Below are 23783 nucleotides of genomic sequence, written 5' to 3' on the forward strand. Positions count from 1 at the left end.
ACTCTCTAATAATATTCGAATTGACCATAAAACAAAATATCTAATAAATTTAATTTTCATTTTCCTGTAAAAGTGAAAGAGCCACCGTGACTCGATTATCTGAAGCCAAAATCAAAATCTGTTCATATGATGAAGAAGTGTCTCTCCATCTCCTTCAACGCGTAGAAGCAAGGTTCAGACGACTTAACGTGTTAGTTTCGTAAGATGTGGCGAAGATCTGTTGTGTTTCGTATCTCGTCGAGGATCTCTGTTTCTTCTTCGTTACCAACAAACCCTAGACTGATTCCTTGGTCTCGCGAATTGTGTGTCGTTAATAGCTTCACCGAGCCTACGCTTCCGTCAGATTCAACTGCTAAGTTAGGGATCACTGGGGTTAGATCCGATGCCAATCGAGTTTTTGCCTCAGGTACTGTCGCCGCCGCAGCTACCACCGGTGAGATTTCGTCTAGAGTTGCGGCTGTGGCTGGATTAGGGCATCACTACGCTCGTTGTTATTGGGAGCTTTCTAAAGCTCGACTTAGGTATGTGTTCTACTTTCTCGTTTCTCATGGGAATTTTGTAAAAATTGGAAATTTCCATTTTTTTGGATTCAAAATCCTCATTTTGTTTGATTGATGTTCGTAGTATGCTCGTGGTTGCGACTTCTGGCACTGGTTATATTCTTGGTACGGGAAATGCTGCAATTAGCTTCCCGGGGCTTTGTTACACATGTGCTGGTACCATGATGATTGCTGCATCTGCCAATTCCTTGAATCAGGTTATAATCTTGGAACAAAGCTGTTAATTACAGCACTCAAGCCGTTGAAAAAGTTTGAAAATTTCGAATCCTTGTTGTGTTCATGTAGTTGATCTTGCTTCCTTGTTATCCTTTTTTTTAGATTTTTGAGATAAGCAATGATGCTAAGATGAAGAGAACAATGTTACGGCCATTGCCTTCAGGACGTATTAGTGTTCCACACGCAGTTGCATGGGCAACTATTGCTGGTGCTTCTGGTGCTTGTTTGTTGGCTAGCAAGGTGAATGTTTGTTTCTATGTTTTAATAACTCCAAGTTAGAGAGAGTATGAATCTAATCTTTTGCTTCCACGACAAGGTTATTGCAGACTAATATGTTGGCTGCTGGACTTGCATCTGCCAATCTTGTCCTTTATGCATTTGTTTATACTCCGCTGAAGCAACTTCACCCTATCAATACATGGGTTGGGGCTGTTGTTGGTGCCATACCACCATTGCTTGGGTAAATTGTTTTCCCTTTTCCTCTTTATTTCACTTAGTTCATGTTTGCTTTTTCCTGAGTTTAAGATTCTATGACAGAGTTTTAGCAAATTTCTTTAAGCAGTTTCTGTTTTGTAAGGCTTTCATAGCTTTTCTTCAAAATGGAATCATAGTTCGCCATATTTATGTTTAGTTATCTTTGATTTTTCAGGTGGGCCGCAGCTTCTGGTCAGATTTCATACAATTCGATGATTCTTCCAGCTGCTCTTTACTTTTGGCAGATCCCTCATTTTATGGCCCTTGCGCATCTCTGCCGCAATGATTATGCAGCTGGAGGGTAAGGCCATATGGTTTCATATAAGATTAGATGTCTCCTCCCATGTACTGTTGATCTTTGAAAGAGTTCAAGTCTGTGTAATGATCTCAGTGTCCTAGATAGTGCTAGATAATAGAAAGTGTAAAGTGTCACAGCAAGTCTATTTTCTGGTGGCTTGATAATGAGTTTCTTCTGCTTAGAAATTAACATTCGCAAATATTGCAACCAAGACCCAAGTTTTGATTTTGTGTCTTATTTACCTTGTTTTCAGTTACAAGATGCTGTCACTCTTTGATCCGTCAGGGAAGAGAATAGCAGCAGTGGCTCTTAGGAACTGCTTTTACATGGTCCCTCTCGGTTTCATTGCCTATGACTGTGAGTCGTGTGGATTCATCTTTCTTTAGTTCAAAGGCTGCACTGTTACTGTGTCTCTGATTTATTGGTGTTCCTTCAATTTTTGTTACAGGGGGATTAACCTCAAGTTGGTTTTGCCTCGAATCAACACTTCTCACTATAGCAATAGCTGCAACAGCATTTTCATTCTACCGAGACAGGACAATGCATAAAGCAAGGAAGATGTTCCATGCGAGTCTTCTCTTCCTTCCTGTTTTCATGTCTGGTCTTCTTCTACACAGAGTCTCTAATGATAATCAGCAACAACTCGTAGAAGAAGAAGCCGGTTTAGCAAATGAAGTAAAAACTCCCAAACGAAAGAAACGTGTGGCTCAACCTCCAGTGGCTTATGCTTCTGCTGCACCTTTCCCTTTCCTCCCAGCTCCTTCCTTCTATTCTCCATGATAAAACCATTGAGCAAGCTCTTGAAATATTTTGGAGACAGAAGTGAAGAACATTCTGATTTTTGCTTTTGAGTTAAAATCTTTGTGGTTAATAAGGAAGTGGAGAGCGCATACAAATTTATGTTTTTTTTTTTGTGCTCCACATAATTGTATTTTTCCAAAGTTATGTTTCATATGAAACAATATACACACTCTCTGCCTGGTTAAACGAGTCTCTCTTATCGTCGTCACTTGTGTTAGGAGGATAATATAAACGAGTATTAATGAATTTGGTTAGGTTTTGGTATTTGCAATTATATCAGATAACCGATGCTGGTAGAGTTAAACGAGTAAACCGGGTTGGTTAAAGGTCTCGACGGCTGCAAAAATCAGCCATCGGGATTCTCAGAAGTCTGAACATTGAGCTGCGGCGAAGATGGCGATGAGGTTGAAAACAATGGCGACTTTGCCGAAACTGATTCAAAGTATGAGAAAAGAAGTTCCCAAGCATTCGAGTCCTGTTTTGCCATCTCTACGACGAGCTTTCTCTCTCTACGATCAGATCAATCTGATTGACAATGTTCCCGAAGACCAGCTTCGCTTCCAAGAGTAATCATTTCAAATTCGCATGTTTTATATTTCCAATATTAAAATAATGAACTCCTTGTTGTTCATCGTTGATTTTGGATTTTACCCACCGTTTCTGGGTTTTGGGATTGAATGGTTATAGTTAGGGTTCATTGGATTCTCTTCAGTAACTTAAAGTAATTTGCAGATTTAATGAAACGAGTTTCACGGTGAATGGGGTCAAATACGAAGGAAGCTTACTCTGTGTTGGGAATTTGTTAATGTCATGGAGCCCTCGTAAATTCTCTGAGATCACTACTGATAGGTATAACTTTCCCCTCTTCTCTCTAATAAGGGAAGTGGTCTTCTTGAGCTATGTAGATACTTAACTTGAGTGTTATTATCAGTCATACCAATGTTAATGTCACAACCTCTTATCGATAGCCGACTAATTTTGACTGTGTTGGAGTGAAAGTTTTGTGCTTTTAACAAAAGATTGGTTCAAGGTTATATATAATGTTCATTGTCATCAGAGTAATTTTAAAGCTTTATGGTCTTTTTATGTGTTTGATCAAATTTTAGGTTTATTATGTTCGATTAGCGTTCTTTGCTGTCATTGGTCTTGTGCTCTATGAAGTTTATGAATAGATGCTGTCGTTAAGCAGAGTGGCTTAACGTTTGTACATTTCTATTTTACATGGATGCAGCTTGTCTATCTTCCAGACAGTTCGACCCATTCCAGGTATTCATAAATTCAACTACAGCCTTTCTCTCTGTCTTGAAAAACAAATTTGTTTCATTACTTGTGAAATCTAGTTGTTGAACTAACGACTCTTGGATATGAACATTGGGTGAACCAACTATTGCATATTAGCGTCAATCTCAGGTCTTGATATACACTGTCTATACTAAATCATCAATGGTTTTCTGTCTGTGTGTTTAACCCTCCAGAGCTCTTAATTATTGGTTGTGGAAGAGACATTCACCCGGTAACTCCCGAGGTCCGTCAGTTCGTAAAGTCCATTGGCATGAAGCTAGAAACAGTTGATTCTGTAAGTTTCTTTTCTCTAGTCCCAAGCTTAGCTCATAGTTTCTTATGCACTGATATCGATTTTACTTCGAATCAGAGAAATGCTGCATCAACTTACAACATTCTGAATGAAGAAGGAAGAGTTGTTGCTGCGGCATTGCTTCCATACGGAGTTACATCCTAAACAAAAACTAACGACTCTGAAGCTCTCTAAACTGTAAATGATTGTGTTCAGACTTTCCTCGGAATCTCTTCCGAAAATAAACCGAACTTCATCAGAGTTTTTTCTTGCGTTTGAGCTTTATAGACAAACGTTGTAACATCATCGGCCAGACTTTTTCTCGTATTTACATCTTTCTAAAGAGAGATCAAAAAATTTCTCCTAAGGTTATAGCAATGAATGAGAGATTTCAAGATTCTGAATGTTTGTTTGGTTACATAGAAATCGTGACGGTTATAGTCTTTGTTTTTAATTTTAACAGAAATTGTTACGGTTAGTTAAAAAGGTTCGTGTAAAAGAAGAAGAAGAGTAAACTTCTTGTAAATTAGTCGTCAATTTTCGTATCTCGCGCGGGCTAAGTAAAGTAAGTAGAAGATGAAAAGACTCTTTTACTGTGTTACGACAACGAGCTTTTCTTATTAAAGCCCTAAAATCTCTCTCACTCTCCGGATCCAATTCGAGAACATGGCGTCTCTTGTTCAACCATCGCCTACTTTTCCGGCGCTACATCTCCGCCGTTCTTCTCTGATTCGTGCCCCTTCTTCTTCTTCCGTTCGATTTCCTCTCGTAAGTCTTCTCGATTTCTCTCACTCTTCCGACTCTATCTGGTAATATCAGTAGCTTTTTTACAGTCTTCGCTTGTATCTGATGAATCTTCTTCTTCTTCTTCTTCTTCTTCGATTGTTTAATGTTGGTTGTTGAATAACAGAAGTGTAACGCGGCGGATCCGTACAAGTTCGACGGCGGAAACTCCTCCGGATTCCATCTGCTTACAGGCGACACCGTTCCCGCAAGTTTTTCGAGGACTCGTTTGGAAGATTCGATTTACAAGAACACCACTCGCCTCCGTATCTTTTCCGGCACTGCTAATCCTGCCTTAGCTCAGGTTTCTTTCTTAATTCATACTTCTTCGGATTTAAATTGCAAGTTTGGAACGATTAGGAAGAAACTGACTAGTAGCTTTTGACTGGAGATTTGTTCAATTGCTACGAAGAAACTGATTTGTGTGATATTATCGTATTTGTTCATTGGATTTTTATTTGATTTTACAGGAGATTTCTTGCTATTTGGGTCTTGATCTTGGGAAAATCAAGATTAAACGTTTTGCTGATGGTGAGATCTATGTTCAGCTACAAGAGAGTGTAAGGGGATGCGATGTGTTCCTTGTACAGCCTACATGCCCACCTGCTAATGAAAACCTTATGGAATTGCTTGTTATGATTGATGCTTGTCGGAGAGCATCTGCCAAAACTATCACCGCTGTGATTCCTTACTTTGGTTATGCTCGAGCTGATAGAAAGGCATGCCCTTTTTTATAATTCTGTCTTGGAATGATAATGTTCTTTTATAATGTTGCATCTTGGTTTACACGCATTACCGGTTCGTTTCCAGAAGTAATCAGTTGTCAGCTTAGTTCTCTTTATGTAGCTGATTTGAGTTCGTCAATTATCTCATTCCTGTGGCTCCATTTAGTTTCTCGTTGATGGCTAACAGACTTTCATTCTACAAATTTTTGCAGACTCAAGGACGTGAATCCATTGCAGCTAAGCTTGTGGCAAATTTGATAACACAGTCTGGTGCAGACCGTGTCCTTGCTTGTGATCTTCACTCAGGACAGTCTATGGGCTACTTTGACATTCCAGTCGATCATGTTTATGGCCAGGTAAGGTTTCTATCTTAATGGATTCCTCAAAGCATGGAGTTCCTTATGTGACAATGGATTTTCTTATGGCAACTTCTTTTTGTACTTAATATTCATGAACAGCCTGTGATACTTGATTACCTAGCAAGTAAGGGCATATCCTCTGATGATTTGGTGGTAGTTTCACCTGATGTTGGTGGTGTCGCAAGGGCTCGTGCTTTTGCCAAGAAGTTATCTGATGCACCTTTAGCAATAGTTGATAAAAGACGTCATGGGCACAATGTTGCAGAGGTAACAACCCATTTGCAAATACATTTCAACCAAGACTGGGATTGACTTTTAACAATCCATTTCATTATGTAGGTGATGAACTTAATTGGGGATGTTAAAGGAAAAGTAGCTATAATGGTGGACGACATGATTGACACAGCAGGTGAGTTACAAGTCCTTATCTAACTGCATATAAATCTGTAAACACTCTCTGTTATTTTTAGATACTTATGTTGTAACATATTAGGAACCATAAGCAAAGGTGCGGCTCTGTTACACCAAGAAGGAGCAAGAGAAGTATACGCCTGTACCACTCATGCTGTTTTTAGGTAAGTCCATGAAAGATCTTCTAAGTGCTGGAAGTATTTACAGAGAAAGAATCTTATATATTCATTTGTTTTCTATATTCGGAAACAGCCCTCCTGCAATCAGCAGACTATCGAGCGGACTGTTTCAAGAGGTGATCATAACCAACACGATTCCATTGTCAGAGCAAAACTATTTTCCTCAGCTTACAGTTCTCTCAGTAGCAAACCTTTTGGGGGAGACCATATGGCGTGTTCACGATGATTGCTCCGTAAGTAAACAAATACAATTCTTCGAAAGCAGTTTTTGTTTTAAGAGAAAAAATTGGATCTAACGAACTTTATTTTGGATTTCTCAGGGAGCCATTGAGCCATTTTCGACATTGGGGATTGATTGAATGATGCAGCAACGGTAAAGAATCGACTTATATAGACTCTCACAGTAGTATGAATTTTCTGATTATGTACAAATTCTTTTGTGTTGTAAACGTTAGACGTGAGTGTGATTGTTAAGAACAGAACACTTTTGTAGAGAAGAGAGTAATGGAACCAGCTTTTCGAACTTTTAAGAGTACAGTTTTTTGTGTCTTTTTGTATCCAATCATTTAGAAAATAGCTAACATTTCAAGATTAATAATTTTCTTAAAATATCAAATATGTTTTATTTGCAAGCCTAAAAACGAGGTCTAAAAGCGATATACAGAGAGAGGTAAGATCAAGCAACGGCGGCCAAGACACCAACAAGTGGACCAGCGGTGACCGGTGCAGGTTCAGCTTGCAGATAATCAGTCCTACCATCTCCGTAAACATCATTATCGTTGGGTCCTCCTACGACTGCTCCGACTAAAACGTTAGGGTTTGGTGCAGGATTGTGAAACCATGCATCGAACCCTTGAATGCACGCCACAGGTGTTTGGTCCTTGGTGATCGATATAATTGAGGCTGCTCTATGATGAGGTCTTTGGGGATAATTGGTCCCAAATCCAACCATGTAGCTCATATTCTTAGGGTTCGACCCAAGTATGTAATCTACCTATATGATATTTTCATTGACATAAAATATTAGTAAATAATATAAGAATAAATCATCATCATTCCATTCATTGACAATTAAATATGTAAATATTATATGAAAAAGTCTTGATATCATTTCAAGAAAATGTCTTATGGTTGGTACTATATTAGGTTGAACTACCTGAGAACGAGCGAGGTTGAGAAGATCAGAAGCTTCAAGAGCGCCATTGGGACATTGGATGGAGGCTTTTGCGTCTTCAAGATATTTAGAATAGGCAGAGAGGACGAAGGAAGCGGCAGCCGTGTATTGGAGGTTGTTCCACGGCAAGAACCAGAGCAAACCACCCGGGGTTTTCTTAACGTTATTGGAACCTTTTTGAGCACAGTTGCAGATAAACTGCTCCGCCATACTCTTGAACTCTGCGATCTTTCCATTGCTCTCTACTTTACCTTCAAATGCAAGCTGCATTTGCACAACTTTGTGTTATGATTGTTTCTTGTTACATAAGTTACTGATGTGTTTTCTTTAGTATAATAGTGATAACTTACCTTGGCGACCAAGACTTGTGCACCCACAAACTTATCGTCCCACGCGAAAACAGTCCTTGGACCTCCGCTACCAGATGCTTGTGTTAGATAATCGAGATAAGTCTGGTCGTTGGTAGCACGGTGGAGCCAAGCTGCAGCCCACAACAACTCATCTTCGTATCCACTGCTCGCGTAGAAGCCACCCGCGTTAGAAATGGAGTTTTGGTAAACGCCAGGGTGAGCCTTAGCGAATTCAAATAAATCTTTTGCATGACCAATGAGTATATTGGCATAGGCTTTATCAGATGGTGCAAAGGCTACAGAAGCGGCAGCCATTGCTGCAGCTGTCTCACCTGCTAGGTCAGCGCCTGGATGTTGAGCATCAATGCGAAATGAAGGACGCGGAGTGGTCATATCCTCGGGTCTCATCCAGCACCCGTGGTCAGAGTATCCATCACCCACTTGTCCGTAAAGAACATTAGGCTCGGGATGGGCTTTGATGAGATAGTCAGTAGCCCATTTGAGAGCCGCAAGGACGTTTTCGTACTCCTGATGAACCTTAAGCTGCGATGCCATCTCTATACTGCTCCAAGCTAGCATTGTTGTCGTGAACGCCAACGGAAATCCAAACTTCATGTTGTCTCCGGCATCATAATACCCTCCGGTGAGATCAACCTATGTTTTTCACAATTAACAAATATCACACTTAAATCTAACAAATATACATTACAAAAAAAAAATGAAAATATTTGGGACAAAGCTTAGGATTTGGGTTCTAAATTACATGAACATCAAAACCGTCTCTAAGTGCAGAATTTCCTCTCCAAGTAACTCTTTGGTTCGGTGGTAATTTTCCAGAGCGTTGAGCTTCGAAATACAAAAGGCTCTTTGTGAGAGCTTCTCCATAATCTGTAGAGACAGCTCCACGAGCCATCGACATTAAAAAGAACACAATGCAAATACTTGTCCATAAGCATTTTGAAGATCCATTTTTCAATTGAGACATCGTTTGAAAAAAAAAATTAGACGATCTGAAGACCAATTTGAAAGAACAATTGATTTTACTTTGTTTCTCTGTTTGTCATATCTATGCAGTATATATGTGTTCAACTATTTATAGAGAATCTCTGTAAGATGGAATCCATGGCTAATTAAGGATCATTCACATTCGTATCTTTACAAAATTGAACAATATAGTTAGCTAAACATTTGTAGCCTAAAACTTTTCATATTAGACATCTTCTCAAATATCCTACCTAAAAATATAGATAAGACCATAAGATACTAAAATTATTTAATTATGAAACGATCTATGTTTATATAAAAGTAAGTATTCTCAAACTTTAGAATTAATAATTAATTGTATATTATCTTTAATCCTTTTTTATTTTTTTTGTAGAATTAATAATTTAAAATTAAAAATAAGTAAATTATATTATAATTTTAAATTTTATGAAATATATATATAATCTCCTTATAATTATTTTAAAAAACTTTGTATTTTCTTAAAAATCCTGTAATTTTTTATAATTATATTTTCACATTATTAATATTTTTTAAAACAAAATATTTTATTTTTGTTGTAATTATATTTCTCCTATTAAATATTAACTTTTACATACGTCAAAATTTGAGATTAATAACTTGACACATGTCAAAATTTTGTTAATGATTATCTTTCAAAACTCAACTTTATATAATAAGATAAGAATTTGAAGTTTAAAATGAAAAATTCTTATCCATGCATAAAATGTACTTTTCGGTATAAGAGGTACAATATATTTTGTATAAGATGTACATCATATGTATTGGTTTTTCATCAGTTTTAAACATTTGTTGATTAATTGAATGATGGTAGCTATATAGTTGTTATAATATTATAAAAGTTTAATATCTTTGAATTTTTTCCTTTTTCAATTTTTGTTAGAAGGCGATCAACAGAGAGTTTAACAACTTCCATGAGAACCAAACTAAACACTTATAACCAGACCTTAACTGAACCGAAATCACTAGTTTCGAAAGTTTCATTACATCAAGTTATTATTTTTTTTTGACAATACATCAAGTTATTATAACATATCAAAATTTGTTTTTCTACCCTTAGACCTAAAACGTTAGTTGCTAGAGCGTCTTAGGAAAATGAAGTTCAAAGACAGTCATACATTTTTAGGTAGAAACAAATAGAGATATAACTAAGGTCATGCGATTGCAGCCAAAACACCAACCAAAGGAGCAACCGTGACTGTATCAGGCTCACCGTGCTGAGGATCAGACCGGTTATCTCCATAAGCATCGTTCTCGTCCGGTCCACCTACAATTGCTCCAACCAAAACATTAGGATTCGGTTTGGGATTGTTGAACCAAGTTCCATACCCTCCTTTGCATGTCACCGGTCTATGATCCATCTTGATTGACACTATGGAGGCTCCTCTATGGTGTGGTCTTTTAGGATAATTGGTGCCGTATCCAACCATGTAGCTCATCTTCTTGGGGTTTGACCCAAGTATGTAGTCAACCTGTTACATGGACCATGTAAAATATTATTTTTATGTTGACGTATGAAACTTGTAATTAATCCTCACGTAAAAATTCTAATATCTACGAAGACATTGTTCTCTCTTGTTGGCTGTGGCCGTTACAAACATCTACAAGTGCATACTGTCTCCTTTTTTTTTTTGTATATTTTGTTAAAATTAAGTTTTGAGGATTCTGAAAACTTGATTTAATTTGAAAAAGAAGTAAAAGAATGCCTGCCTAACCTGGGCCCGAGCGAGGTTACGAAGATCAGAAGCTTGAAGGAAGCCACGGGGGCATCGGACCGATGTATGTGCGGCGTCAAGGTATTTTGCATAAGTGGCTAAGACGAAAGAAGCGGTGGTTGTGTATTGGAGGTTATCCCATGGCAAGAACCAGAGCAAACCTCCTCGAGTCTTCTTAACGTTGTTGGAACCCTTTTGAGCGCAATTGCAGATAAATTGCTCCGCCATACTCTTGTACTCAGCCATCTTCCCTACGTTCTTCACTTTCCCTTCCAAAACAAGCTAACATTTGCACACAAAAAAAAAGTTAATCAATTGTCGTGCAAGTAATGAGGGCATGTTCTATTTTAGGGGATTCTCGTAACCTACCTTGGCTGCCAAGACTTGTGCTCCCAAGAACTTATTGTCCCACGAAAATATGGAGCTCACACCGCCGCTACTAGAAGCATGTAATAAATAATCGAGGTATGTCTGTTCTCCAGTGGCCCGGTGAAGCCAAGCCGCAGCCCACAACAACTCGTCTTGATAGCCGCTGCTTGTGTAAAAGCCAGCCGCCTTAGGAATAGAGCTATGGTAGACCCCGGGGTAAGCTTTAGCGAATTTGAACAGATCTTTTGCGTGATAAATGAGTGTTTTGGCATAAACTGAATTAGACGAGGCAAAAGCCAATGAGGCTGCGGCCATCGCTGCTGCTGTCTCGCCCGCCAGATCAGCACCTGGATGTTGAGCATCAATGCGGTATGAAGTACGTGGAGTGGTCATATCCTCGGGTCTCATCCAACACGCGTGGTCCGAGGCACCATCGCCCACTTGTCCGTACAGGACATTAGGCTGAGGATGGGCTTTAATGAGATAGTCGGTGGCCCACTTGAGAGCCGCGAGGGCGTTTTGGTGCTCCATGCGGGCTTTAAGCTGCGATTCCATCTCTACACTGCTCCAAGCTAGCATGGTCGTCGTGAACGCCAAAGGAAATCCAAACTTCACATTGTCTCCGGCATCGTAATACCCTCCAGCGAGATTAATCTATTTTTACAGTTAGAAAATATTTAATAATACTTCTAGAAATATTATTCATCACACAAAAGATAATGAGAAAAGAAAAGAAAAAAAAGATTGGGTTTTAAAATTACATGAGCATCAGCACCGTCTCTGAGTGCAGAATCTCCTCTCCAAGTAACTCTTTGGTTCGATGGCAATTTTCCAGAGCGTTGAGCTTCGAAATACAAAAGACTCTTTGTGAGAGCGTCTGCATAATTTGAATTTGCTGAAACTTCTCCACGAGTAACCGATAATAATAATAACAACACAATGCTAATGCCTTTGATTTTGATGAAACATTCTGATGATACACTAGACATGGTTGCAAACGTTTTGTTGCATATATTCGATCGTATCCAAATATATCATATTTATACTAAATATATGTATATATATGCAAAATATATCACATTTGCCCTCATCAATTTTTTTTTTAAGTTCCTACCAATTTTTTTATTTTTTGTTAAGTTGTGTTTGACCTGGTTTAATTTTTTTTTTTTTTGTTAAGTTGTGTTTGACCTGGTTTAATTTTTGTTTTTTTTGTATACCATTCATTGACTATATAGAGTATGAATTTTAAACCAGGTCAAACACAACTTAACAAAAAAAAAATTGGTAGGAACTTAAAAAAAAATTTGATGAGGGCAAATGTTTTTTTTCTCAATAATCTAAATATTCAATGACGGTACCAGGAAATGTCATGAGCCATGAGCGGAATTTTGGATTCTAAATAATGGAATGGTACGTATCACTTCTGGCGATCTCGATCGATGTACTAAATCTTCATGGAATAGGCAACATATATAAAAGTTTCAATATAATGAATAACCAAAATTGCACAGGGGTACTACTTAAATATCGTTGTTTTCATTGTGTCACCGTCTGAATTTAAACTCGTATAATGCATGTTATTAAAACTTTATACTCTTGGGTCTTTAATTAATTATTGGCTTGGATGAATAAGAAGTTTAAGTGCGCGAAGGTACATTTCCAATATTTTAAATACTAAAAAAAAAAAATATCCCAAATGTGTTCTAAATACTTTAACACGAGAAAGATAGGCTGAAAAGTCAAAAATATATATGGAAATGTTACTTGATTCACGTTCCAAGAGTGAACCTTCTCAGATGGATCAAATGAGCTCATCATGGTTTGTCCGTCCACCAATATTTCGTATAATTGTTAACACGAACCGAATATGGAATCCAACAAAGTAATCTAACCGGTATATTATCTGAGCTTGTGGTGACACACATTGCATAGTGGACGACGCAGCTTGATGAGAAAACTTTGGAGATTTCATAACGTTTAATATGATATTTCTAACAAGAATCTCGGACCAATAATATGTCTTTGCTTTTGCGCTAACAATATACTCTACCAAAAAGCATCGATCCCATTCACATATATATAGTTAAATAGTCTGACTTCATTACAAGTGCAATAATCACTATATCTGCTCTATTGAGTTCAGATCAGGATATTTCTCTGATATCAGAAATTTATTTTCTCTTTTTTTTTTTAGTTATTCCCTTCTTCTACCACACGTAGTGCCGGATTCGTTGGCAGTTTTAACTTACTTCTAAATTCTTATGTCGATATTTGCCTCTTCAGGGGTTGGAATAAAATTTAGTAGTTGACCAAGAAAAACACAACTATAACTCCTTTGTGTTTTGTTTTATTTGTTGGCTAAGTAAAAAAAAAACAATTATCTGATAAGACGGACAAAACCCACTATTTGATAGACTAGAAGCACTTTGTTGGAGACAAAAAAGCAACTGTATTGGGTGGTGGATTAGATAATAGTTGGTAAGAAAATTTCTAAAGTGGTGAAGAAAAACAAACATCTTTAGGAAGTGTATTATAAAAACACTAACTAATAATACTGTCACTTTCTCCACAAGATAACATGTTAGAGGTTTGTATTGTCTTGTTCATATGGTTCAATATTCCAAATTTCAGGGTGTTACATACTCTGTTATCATTTTGGTGTGAAAAGAACTATACAGTTAAAAAAAAATACAAGGACAATATAAATGAATGAGTAGATTAATTAATTTCTAAAAAAACATTGATAAACTAATCAAATATTATTGACGATGACGTCGCGTCCGGGAAGGTTCCTTTGGTAAACATCTCAAACACGCCGGGAGGAACAATAAGCGCGAGCAGAGGGTTTCCGGGAGGCGCCGGAGGAATCTGAGCTCTACACAGAGGACACGTGGACTTCTTCTCCAGCCACGGATCGATGCAATCAGCGTGGAAACAATGGCTGCACGCCGTTATCCTCCTCATCCTCTCTCCCTCCGCCGCGTCTTCCAAACAAATCGTACAATACGTCGTCGACGAATGTTTTTCATCCGCCGCGGCTCTTCTTATCCATCTCCGACGATGGACCGTGAACGTACGGTAACGTCGCCAAGAACGGCTCGCGAGGAAACTAGCGAATCTAAAGAAGAGACGGAGAGAGAAGACGACGAGGAACGCGATGATGATGGAGTCGGCTACGAACTCTGAGAATCTTACGAGAGAGTCAGTAAACATTCTAAATTCTTCTCGAGAAAAGAAATTGTTTGGAGATAAGTTTGGCACAAGTAACGACGCTCTCTATTTGTGTGTATATATACGGTAAGGTGTATCGTGGGATGAGATCAACGGTCTTTGTTTAAGCACGTTGGGGTTTATTAAAATAAAAGAAAGGTAATGCTTAATGCTTTTATACTTGTATTACTATATATACTTCCTACTTTGTTGTAGTTTCGAAGCAACTCACTTTTTATTACCTGAATTTGACTTCGTCATAAAAGTCCATTTAAGTATTTGGTCAGTCCATTCGAATTCTGGAGGCTAACTAAAATTAGTGGAGTATTAAACAATGCTAATATAAAGAGAAAAAACGAATTTGAGCTTGGCTATAGTGTTTCCTTAAAGTTTTTGGGTTTAGTCAAAACTAAATTAGTTAAAAATACATGGAACGTATTCTACTTTTCTACTTGTACATTCAAACAAAGTATCTTGCTCTGCACAAAACAAATAAAACATGTTTTTCATTTAATTGATGTTGAACCGTATAATTATGAGTATAGGACGAAGGCCTAATAAAGATAAACCAGGACCCAAGTCGATCTCTTCAATTTTGGCCCAGCCAATAAATATAGTTTTTTAACGTTTATGCAAAATAGGTTAGTGCCGACCAAAAAAAAACTAAACCACATAAATTGGATGATCGGTGTGAACAAAACTCTTCCGTGACCTTTAATTTCACAAAACTCTTAACAAACTCTACCACACTTCTTGTCTTCTAACATCAACTAACACAAACTATAGCAAAGAAGCCAAAAAGGTTTAGAAACTATATTTTCATCTTGCACTAAAGACAGGTGGTGCATCAGCTTTTGGCTGAGCTCTGCGTGTGTATTTCAGAAGCAATCCTTCCATAGAAAGCCTAGGAACATGAAGATCCCTGCAAATAACACATAACCAACCCAAATCAATTCACAAAACAACAAAAACTTCTAGTGAAATCTTTTACATCAGAAAATTTGTTCAGTTACCTTAAGTAAGGCTCCAAGTCTTTCCATTCCCATTTTGACCTATGTTTAAAGAGTATAGAGAATCTCTCAGCTGGAGTTGAAGGCAGAGAGCGTACGCTGAATGTGTAAACCCGTGTCTCGATCCCTATTGTCTCTGTTAAAACCTCTCCTTCAAGCATCTCGAACCTTCCTTCCATCCCATCCGGAATCTTCTTCTTCCACTCTTCCATGAAACTCTCTAGTCTCATCTTTTCATCTCTCAGTACCAGCCTAGCAAAATGCAAACACACAAGCCTCGGTTCCAACTTCCACTTACCAGTTCCATTACTATTAACTCTAGAGCCAAACACGCGCAAGCAGTGACTCGCGAGCTTACTAGGAAACTCATCAGCTACTAACGCACTCACAACTTCATCTTCATCGAGATCATCAAAAGACCAGTAATTCAGAACACAGTTATGAAGCAGCATTCTCAGAATCACGTCTAGGTAATTCTCATCAATAACCCTCCAGTAACCATCAATCTCAACAGCAGAAAGACTCTGCAACCCAACACTCAACTCCTCATCACTCGCTTGAACCGTGTTAACCAAATCGGTCCAAGTATATAACTTTACACCCCTCTTCTCATTATTATCATCATCCATCATGGCGTCTACTTCAGCAGCACCGAATGGATTAGCCAATAAAAGCTGCTTGAGTTTGTCAAGCCTAGGAGAAACCTCAACAAGTTCCATATTACCAGGAGCAATTTTGAGAACCGATACAAGCTGACGGTTGTTGATGTTAGTATCATCCTCAGATGATGAAGGAGGAATAAGGAACATGGAATTGGAATTACCAACAAATTTGATAGCAAAAGTCTTGGATTTGGTGCAAAGAACAGCATCTTCATCAGGAAGTCCCCTCAATGTTACCCTAAATCGAGAAACCCTTTTTATAATCCTAATAATAACATAAATCGAAGAATCAAAACGAAGAAATCAATAAATAAAAATGGTACCTTTGATTGAAGATGTCAGAGACGAGATTGTCATCAGCTTCGAGAAGGAGTAGATCATCGTGAGGCCCAAAAGAAGGGTGATACGAAATTGGAATTGAAGATCCAGGTTTGAGATCTATCACTGCATCAGCTCCTCCAATTCTTTCTGCCATTACAGATATCAAAAATGTGACGGGGGTAAGATGGTTATGCGACGATGAATCAGAGATAAGAGAGTGAGAGTAATCAAGAAACCCCTAGGATTTTAAAGCACTGTCTGTCTATCGAAGAGAATAAAATAGAAAAATATGATAGAACCCCACCACGGTCCACGTCAATAATTATTATTTTAGGAATGGATCAACAAAAAATACACAATAATTATTTTTAAAAAAAATCTGAAAAATGAGCAAATATGGTTTTTAACAAATAAGAATGTTTTACTAAATTTCATGGTGCTTCAATGGCTGAGTGACTTTAGTGATAGTACATTTTTTATTATGTTTAATTTTTCCATTTATTTCAAAGTAATTTTCCTAAGTGGTTTGATATAAAAACAGTTATTTGGTTTCTAAGTTTTAATGAAAACGGGAGAATTATCTTGAAAGATAATTTTTTATTGTTAGTTATCTTTTTGAGAATTAACTTTATTTATTAAGATTCATGAGAATTTGTGATCTGGTGTTTACACTTTGTACAACGTCATATTATTACTTTTATTTTATTTTAATGCAACATTTGTCTCGATTTGTGTGTATTTTCATGTACTTTAAGTTTTTAACATGTATTATTTTGTGAAATCATATAGATACATCGTTTTGTATGTTTATAAAATAATGTAAACAAAGATTTACAATATTAATTAATCTATAATAAATATAAACTATTCTTTATGGTCCTCATCATTTTTAAAACCTCATGATATTGACACAAATTGAGCTCCGTAATTTGATTGTCCAGCAATGTCAGACATATGTGCGAAATGAACTTCCTAGTAGTGACACTCTTTTCGTCCTCCAGTATTATTTGCAGCTTGTATCAGACTAAAATGATCAATTGGTATTGTCACATATACATTTATCTATTGAATTAGTTTTATTTGTTCATATACAATTTAAGATTTGTATATATATATGTGGTTCTTTTAAGTTGGCCAATAAATTGAGGCACAATAAATACATATTTGTTTGTAAATTAATATTGGGCCATTAATTAAGGCTCATTAACAAGTTAGTTCGTACCCAAATTGGGAAGGTCAGTCAAAGGTCAGTCAATTCACTTCTTCAAATATTGAAATAAATTTATGACTAATGACTAAACTACCACATTGCACAAAGTCTTTTTTATTCTACCACATTGCCACAAGTCAATTCACTATCACTGCCTCAGCTCCTCCAATTCTTCCATTACTAGTAAAATATCAAAATGTCACGGAGCAGAGATCACGAAATTTTTTCCGAATATCAAATACAACAAGATGGAGCTTTTTTTTCCTAGGGAAGAATTTTTTGCCTTATGATTCTTCTCTTATGCTTGTCAGAACTCTTAAGGCCCAAAAAGTCAATAGGTATAGTTATTTTTTTCTTTTGGACGAATCGAATTAGCGTTTTTTTGCGCTGTCGTTTCTTTTGGTTTTCGGTGTGTTTGCGGTTCCACTTTCAGCCTTTTTTTGTTTTTTTATTAAATATCATTTGCAGCCTTTTGTATTTTTGCAATAGAAGTTGTATTTTTTATCATCTCATTTGTTTTGCGTTAAAATTAGTTAGGTGTCCTTTTTATTTTTATTTTTGCATTACTTGCATATGTTTTTTTTATTTTTTTATTTGGTGCTTCGACTTATATGATCTTTTAGAAATTTACATGCTTTCGATATCATCTATGAAAAAAACTTTGCATATTTTTGTTTTGACATTTTACATTCGGCTTCGACTAAAGTTTATTTTTGTAGTTGGATTTTTCGTGCTTTCTTTATATTCTTTTTTGTGTTTCGACTAAGCGTGTGTTTTTGAATGTATTTTTTATTTTATTTGAAAGAGGTCGTGTTTTGTTTTTTTTGTGTTGTGTTTTCGTTCACTTTTTGCGTTTGCAGTGGACTGCTATATTAATTTGCACCCTATACATACATCTAACACAACGACTCTATTATAGAGAGTCTCTCTACACAAACACAACATACATCTAAAACACAACAACCCTATAAATTCATCAAAGTGTCTAAGACATACACACGCAGAACCTACACATACATCTAACACACAACCCTATATATTCATCTAAGTGTCTAAGACATACACACGCACAGCCTACAGATACATCTAACACACAACCCTATAAATAAATACGTCTAACACACAACCCTATAAAATAAATTCGTCTAACACAACAACCCTATAAACTCATCTATGTGTCACACACGCACACCCTATATACATACACAACAGCCCTATACATGCATCTATACATAATTCATTCTAATCCATACCCATCCGGAAGATGAAAAGACCTTACAAAAAAACAAATCAAGCTTTTGTCGTTTCAAGGTCTTTCGCAAAATGGATCATATATCAACATCCATTATAATCCCATTTTCTTCCTTTTTCTCCAACCTTGCAAATAATCCAAAAACAAACCCAACAGTTTGGTTATTCTTTTTCAATCAAAAGTAACAAAGTAACAATAGTATATATATCATCATCATCATCATCCATGTTTTAATTAGGCAGAAACAGAGGATCTATGCTATTACTCTATCAAAACAGAGAATCTAAATGGGCTATATTCTTTTTTTTTCAATTAAAAACCAACACAATCGTTCTACTATCATAGCATCTGCGTTTTTATTAGGTAGAAACGTAAAATATAATATTTTTATCTAAAAACCATAGGACATTATATATATTTATCATAAGAAAAAAAAGGACATTATATAATATCGAAACTACTTCTTTTACTATTTTCCAACACATGCAGACAAACATTTGTGAAGACAACAACAACAATTTTTTTTGAACACCATACGACTATGAGCTGGATTTTAAAACAGGGTAAATGAAATAAGTCGAATACACTATTATATAGTCTAACAGATAATATAAATGATCGGACAGAGACAGAGTCTAACCCTCTTTTACAAATGATGAATCGATGATGATGGCAACTTGCCAACTTCTATGTTTGCTTCTGACTTCTGAGCCTTCTTTTACGATGATGACGCTTCTATGTTTGTCTCTGAGCCTTCTTTCACGACGACGATGATGCTTCTATATAGATTAAGTAACGAAAAAGACAGAGTTTTAGACATTTGAAAGAAAATAAAGGAGAACAGAAATGAAAATAATTTTGAACTTTGAACTAAGGTGAAAGTCTGAAAGATGAAAGAAGGAGGTTACGTATATTTATAGGAGCAATTCATCTACGCCTTTTTAATTAAAAAATCATATTCATAACGGTAAAAAAACTTAATTGTTTCTAAACGTTCAGATTTTGTTACTTTCGGCGTCCAACGTTCGACTGTCAAATCACAAATCTATGAAGAGATTGTGTTTGTGTCTTAAAGTATTAATCAAACAGAAACAACGAGATTTTATATCCACGGTCACAGAGTTATTATATCCACAATCCAATTTTAAAAATAAAACCGGATATATTAAACAACGATTGTTATTTTATTTAACCAACCACAGGTATATACTAAATTGCATGTTTATGAACTTAGATGGTTTATATATATTATCTAAACCAATAAAACCATTAATCACATGAAACTGTCACAGGGCAGAGATTTGGTTTTACAGAAATACATATCTACAGTCAGGGCTGGTTTAAGTGACTATAGTCAGGGCTGGTTTAAGTGACTATAGTCAGGGCTGGTTTAAGTGAACACATAAACTTAATTGTTTCTAAACGTCCATTTTTTTGTACTTTCGGCGTCCAACGTTCGACTATCAAATCACAAATCTATAGTGACAGATTAATTTCAAAGTTTCTTATTTTTATATTTTGTTTGATTTTTATATTTCGGTGAAGAGATTGTGCTTGTGTGTCTTAAAGTACTAAACAAACAGAAACCACGAGAGTTATTACATATCTATATACCTAAAATAAAACCGGAGATATGAAACAACGATTATAATTTTATTCAACCAACCACAGCTCACAGATTAAATTAGTAATTGTCTGTTTTTGAACTAGATGGTTTATATATCTTATCTAAACCAATAAAACCATTAATCACACGAAACTGTCACAGGGCAGAGACTTGGTTTATATATATAATATCTTCGTCATCGAACCCAAACCGCTGCATCAATCTCATCTTTAGCCTTCTTGAATAGCTCGAGCCTCTTTGCACACTGCATTCTCCTTTCCATCAATGCCGGGTTCTCGTCTAGCAACTGCCCCAATCGTTTCCCCTGCCAAAAAAAAAAACAGACCCAAATCCTTAAACCAAACCGGAAAAACCAAACTTAGCAACATAACCGAAGTAATAAGAGACAAACCGGGCTCTGACTGATCTGTGCGTAGAAGTAATTAAGCAACGAGAGTTTCGCCTGTCTGACTTGGCAATGAACAACAGCCTTAGGAATAGTCTTTACAAGAGTCTTTGCAACCATCTTGATGTAAGCAGCGACATTCGAAGCTATCTTTCTGAAATGTCCTTCACCGTATTGGTTTATTGTTGTGGTTGGTGAAGAAATAGACGCAACTTGGTTTTCTACATGAAGCTTACGAAAGAAGTCCACAGTTAGATATGAAGACTCCATGTCGACTAATCTGAGAACTGACTTCATGCTTTCTTCACGAAACTTTTCTAAAGATGAGTTTGCAGCAGCAACTAGCTCAATTTGTAGTGAAGGGAACCTTTTTAGCTCCTGCATTACTTGCACAACAAGAATCAATAACCATTTCTCTCCATTTACTATATATTTCTTTCAAGAATAACCAATCTCTCACCTCAGTTTCTGCGATCGCTTTCCTTACAAGTTCTTTTAAGATAAAGTGAACCTGTTACAATCACATTCGTTACGGTTTTCTTATATATAAGCTGATTAATAAATAAAAAGTGAAGCGAAAAAAGAACCTACGGAATTCACCGAAGCTTCAGCTGGACCTCTAAAATGATCTAGGGATCCTTCAATGAGACGACGATAACCCAATTCTGGTGCAATCAAGTGAGGTTGATAGCCATCAGATTCTGAGACAATTCTCTTAACACTTTGCAATGAAAGATGACGATCAAGAGGAAGCTGTTTTATGGCTCCCGGGAGGTTGTAGTCAAAGATTCCATAGATCCGTGCACCTCCAGGACGCCTAAGATTTTTCCATCAATCACAGTTAAGCAAGAGTTTTATCCAATATATATCCACCATTATGAGAAAGTTCAGAAAATAATTTTGTGTTTTCTTACCCGCCATCCAAATGCTCTTTGAAAATCTTTTCGAATGCTCGACACATTCCCAAGATAGTGTATAGTTGAGCCTGTGACCAACACATTTTTAGCCTACCACAAAAATATACAATTTATATAGTTTCATATGAAAGTGTATGTACTCACTCCAACATCAATAGCGACAGGCCTGCCCAATTGGTCTAACTCTCTTTCGAGTTCCTCGATGTTTTTGTTTATTGAGGACAGGATACTTGGGATACGGGACCTTATAACAGATTCTAAGAGCTGGAAAATAAAAGACCACGTACGTATTACTAAACAGAACGACAAAAAAACAAAACTCATTAAGGCTTTGGTCTGAGTAAAAACCTTAGAGAGGAGCTTTGCAAGAAACTCTGAACCCATTCTGGTGGCCAAGTGACCATAGTCAGGGCTGGTTTCAAAGTATTGTCGCTCTTTCCTTCTCGCAACCATCATACCAACATTCTTATTAATATCTTCTTGTGAACGGTTCACTATCCCAACCCAAGGATATTGCAGCCTGTATGATCTTCCTTCGATAACCTTATCCAGGCAAAGAATAGTCACTATATATGTAAAACTCAAGATTTTCATCAGGCAGATCAATTCTTAAATTACTACTTTCAAACAACAGAAACAATGGGAGACACTTACATTCAATGCATTAGTTCCCTTATCCATTAAGTCTAACTTTGTCAGAACTCCAAACGTTCTTTCACCTAAGAGAGTGCAAAAAAGTCAGAAAACAGTATCATTGTTCGAAAGAGAGAATGATTCTTTTCTCCAATCCAGAATTCATTAAAAACAAACCTGTTGGATCCACTTCTTTCGCTAGCTTCATCGCATCTGATGTGGCTATGTCTTGATTTGCAGGAGATATTGCTAGTATAAGACAGGTGGGCTGTGAACAAAACATATCTAAACCATCAAATTAATAGGGACAAGAACATGTTATTAGTTAGCATCATGCACCAAGCCAAGAAAAGTGTAAGAACTAGTAGCAACTACTCGCCTTTGCGACATATGAGCGAACCATTGATTCAATATCTTCAACAATACTTTCTGGCTGTCCATCTGAAAACAAAATTGACAATGTTAACAAGTAGTATAAACAAAAGGAGAGATGTAAAGGAACTAGAACCAAAGCAAACACATACCAACCGCAACTTTAGTCAAACCAGGTAAATCAATGAGAGTAAGATTCACAACTGGTTCCAAAAAAAACTGATGTTAGTGAAATAAACAAGAGCATCACGCAGAAAACGATAAAGAAACTGACCATTGGGAGAAAAGATACTAAGGTGAATAGGAACTGGAGAAATCTGTTTGCTCTTTCCAGTGATTCTATCAGTCTCATCCTCAATCTCCTTTCTAACCAAAGCTGTGACACGAATATGATGATGATGGATTCACTATAAGACACACACATTCATATTATACAACAAAGTACATACCGAAATTGGTGAATTTCTTATTAGTAAGGTGGAGAAATTCTGCATATTCCTCTGTTCCATTATCAGTCTTATGAAGTTGTAAGACCAAAGGCCGTCTCGTAACAATACCTACAACAAATCCAAAATTTAACAATCACAGATGATTAAAAAAAAGGGATCGAAAAGTTTTGGTTTTGGATCCACAAACCGGATCCTCTAGGAAGAAAGTCTCTCCCAACAATGCTCTCTAGAACTGAAGATTTCCCAGAACTCTACACCCATGCATGAGAAGAAGAGAGAAACCTTAAAAAGCAAGAAGCTTTAATTAAGAGAAGAACCCTAAGTGAGAGAGTACTCTGATGAGAGAAATAAACCTGACCACCGACGACGGCGACGGTAGGAAGAGCTTCCCAGAGAGAAGTGAGAGCGTTATTACCGCCGCCATAATCGCCGAGTGCAGTGCATGCTCTCTGTATCTCATTAACCAACACGATCAAACTCTCCATTGTCGCCGCCGTATGCTTCGGTTAGATAGAGAGATTCAGATATCCACAGACGGAGGAGAAGAAGAAGAGAATGCAACGACTTTGAGATGAACGCAGATGGGGAGAGACACGAGAAAACAGAGAGCGGGCGTTTTCAATATGATTAACCAAAACCAAATTATTATTATTATTTGTCATTATCCATTTATTTATTATTATTTATTAGTAATCTTTGAAAATTGACTGAAAACCATTTAATAT

The 23783-nt window shown here is 36.8% G+C and overlaps 8 protein-coding genes and 1 long non-coding RNA gene across 12 annotated transcripts; 3 read left to right on the forward strand and 6 right to left on the reverse strand.

Annotated features, from left to right (window-relative positions):
- Nucleotides 1-10: 10 nt before the first annotated feature.
- On the forward strand, nucleotides 11-2535 carry LOC104783001 (protoheme IX farnesyltransferase, mitochondrial). 2 transcript variants are annotated; one of them, XM_010508077.3, is made up of 7 exons: nucleotides 11-521; nucleotides 625-757; nucleotides 879-1016; nucleotides 1103-1236; nucleotides 1426-1551; nucleotides 1802-1905; nucleotides 1997-2535. In XM_010508077.3, the coding sequence occupies exons 1-7, from the start codon at nucleotides 205-207 to the stop codon at nucleotides 2326-2328; spliced, it is 1284 nt and encodes a 427-aa protein (XP_010506379.2). In that variant the 5' UTR covers nucleotides 11-204; the 3' UTR covers nucleotides 2329-2535. The 2 variants fall into 2 exon arrangements, with proteins under 2 accessions (XP_010506379.2, XP_087368158.1); XM_087512032.1 differs by having other exon boundaries at nucleotides 14-521; nucleotides 1093-1236.
- A 12-nt stretch (nucleotides 2536-2547) lies between these two features.
- On the forward strand, nucleotides 2548-4319 carry LOC104783002 (uncharacterized). The gene is made up of 5 exons (XM_010508078.3): nucleotides 2548-2915; nucleotides 3082-3198; nucleotides 3581-3615; nucleotides 3825-3925; nucleotides 4001-4319. The coding sequence occupies exons 1-5, from the start codon at nucleotides 2743-2745 to the stop codon at nucleotides 4085-4087; spliced, it is 513 nt and encodes a 170-aa protein (XP_010506380.2). The 5' UTR covers nucleotides 2548-2742; the 3' UTR covers nucleotides 4088-4319.
- Nucleotides 4235-6904, forward strand: LOC104783004 (ribose-phosphate pyrophosphokinase 5, chloroplastic). The gene is made up of 9 exons (XM_010508079.3): nucleotides 4235-4690; nucleotides 4833-5009; nucleotides 5176-5424; nucleotides 5643-5786; nucleotides 5889-6056; nucleotides 6129-6198; nucleotides 6283-6364; nucleotides 6453-6612; nucleotides 6700-6904. The coding sequence occupies exons 1-9, from the start codon at nucleotides 4589-4591 to the stop codon at nucleotides 6736-6738; spliced, it is 1191 nt and encodes a 396-aa protein (XP_010506381.3). The 5' UTR covers nucleotides 4235-4588; the 3' UTR covers nucleotides 6739-6904.
- On the reverse strand, nucleotides 6865-9008 carry LOC104783003 (endoglucanase 14-like). The gene is made up of 4 exons (XM_087512031.1): nucleotides 8667-9008; nucleotides 7904-8557; nucleotides 7536-7817; nucleotides 6865-7373 (listed from the first exon to the last, which is right to left on the reverse strand). Exons 1-4 carry the CDS (start codon nucleotides 8886-8888, stop codon nucleotides 7056-7058), a joined length of 1476 nt encoding a protein of 491 aa, XP_087368157.1. The 5' UTR covers nucleotides 8889-9008; the 3' UTR covers nucleotides 6865-7055.
- An 865-nt stretch (nucleotides 9009-9873) lies between these two features.
- Nucleotides 9874-12054, reverse strand: LOC104783005 (endoglucanase 15-like). Its single transcript, XM_010508081.2, has 4 exons — nucleotides 11772-12054; nucleotides 11011-11664; nucleotides 10642-10923; nucleotides 9874-10398 (listed from the first exon to the last, which is right to left on the reverse strand). Exons 1-4 carry the CDS (start codon nucleotides 11997-11999, stop codon nucleotides 10081-10083), a joined length of 1482 nt encoding a protein of 493 aa, XP_010506383.2. The 5' UTR covers nucleotides 12000-12054; the 3' UTR covers nucleotides 9874-10080.
- A 1517-nt stretch (nucleotides 12055-13571) lies between these two features.
- On the reverse strand, nucleotides 13572-14388 carry LOC104783006 (uncharacterized). Its single transcript, XM_010508082.3, has one exon. The coding sequence runs from the start codon at nucleotides 14221-14223 to the stop codon at nucleotides 13759-13761; it is 465 nt and encodes a 154-aa protein (XP_010506384.2). The 5' UTR covers nucleotides 14224-14388; the 3' UTR covers nucleotides 13572-13758.
- Nucleotides 14389-14806: 418 nt separating this feature from the next.
- On the reverse strand, nucleotides 14807-16512 carry LOC104783007 (uncharacterized). 2 transcript variants are annotated; one of them, XR_015597722.1, is made up of 4 exons: nucleotides 16216-16512; nucleotides 15234-16130; nucleotides 14966-15142; nucleotides 14807-14920 (listed from the first exon to the last, which is right to left on the reverse strand). XR_015597722.1 is itself a non-coding variant. In XM_010508084.3 (3 exons), the coding sequence occupies exons 1-3, from the start codon at nucleotides 16365-16367 to the stop codon at nucleotides 15040-15042; spliced, it is 1152 nt and encodes a 383-aa protein (XP_010506386.2). In that variant the 5' UTR covers nucleotides 16368-16504; the 3' UTR covers nucleotides 14912-15039. The 2 variants fall into 2 exon arrangements, 1 of the variants encoding a protein (XP_010506386.2); XM_010508084.3 differs by having other exon boundaries at nucleotides 14912-15142; nucleotides 16216-16504.
- Nucleotides 16513-18077: 1565 nt separating this feature from the next.
- LOC104783008 (uncharacterized) lies at nucleotides 18078-19560 on the reverse strand. Its single transcript, XR_767109.2, has 2 exons — nucleotides 19316-19560; nucleotides 18078-18800 (listed from the first exon to the last, which is right to left on the reverse strand). It is a non-coding gene; the product is annotated as an uncharacterized LOC104783008 (long non-coding RNA).
- A 749-nt stretch (nucleotides 19561-20309) lies between these two features.
- On the reverse strand, nucleotides 20310-23708 carry LOC104783009 (phragmoplastin DRP1D-like). Of its 2 annotated transcripts, none has more exons than XM_087511111.1 (15): nucleotides 23412-23708; nucleotides 23246-23309; nucleotides 23059-23166; nucleotides 22884-22985; nucleotides 22762-22812; nucleotides 22617-22678; nucleotides 22415-22505; nucleotides 22259-22323; nucleotides 21953-22147; nucleotides 21749-21868; nucleotides 21602-21672; nucleotides 21279-21504; nucleotides 21148-21198; nucleotides 20694-21065; nucleotides 20310-20606 (listed from the first exon to the last, which is right to left on the reverse strand). In XM_087511111.1, exons 1-15 carry the CDS (start codon nucleotides 23541-23543, stop codon nucleotides 20478-20480), a joined length of 1839 nt encoding a protein of 612 aa, XP_087367237.1. In that variant the 5' UTR covers nucleotides 23544-23708; the 3' UTR covers nucleotides 20310-20477. The 2 variants fall into 2 exon arrangements, with proteins under 2 accessions (XP_087367237.1, XP_087367238.1); XM_087511112.1 differs by having other exon boundaries at nucleotides 23246-23340; nucleotides 23412-23683.
- Between the last annotated feature and the right edge of the window lie 75 nt (nucleotides 23709-23783).

This window comes from Camelina sativa, chromosome 4 (assembly GCF_030686135.1).
Source record: "Camelina sativa cultivar CO46 ecotype springtype chromosome 4, ASM3068613v1".
NCBI classification, from domain to species: domain Eukaryota; kingdom Viridiplantae; phylum Streptophyta; class Magnoliopsida; order Brassicales; family Brassicaceae; genus Camelina; species Camelina sativa.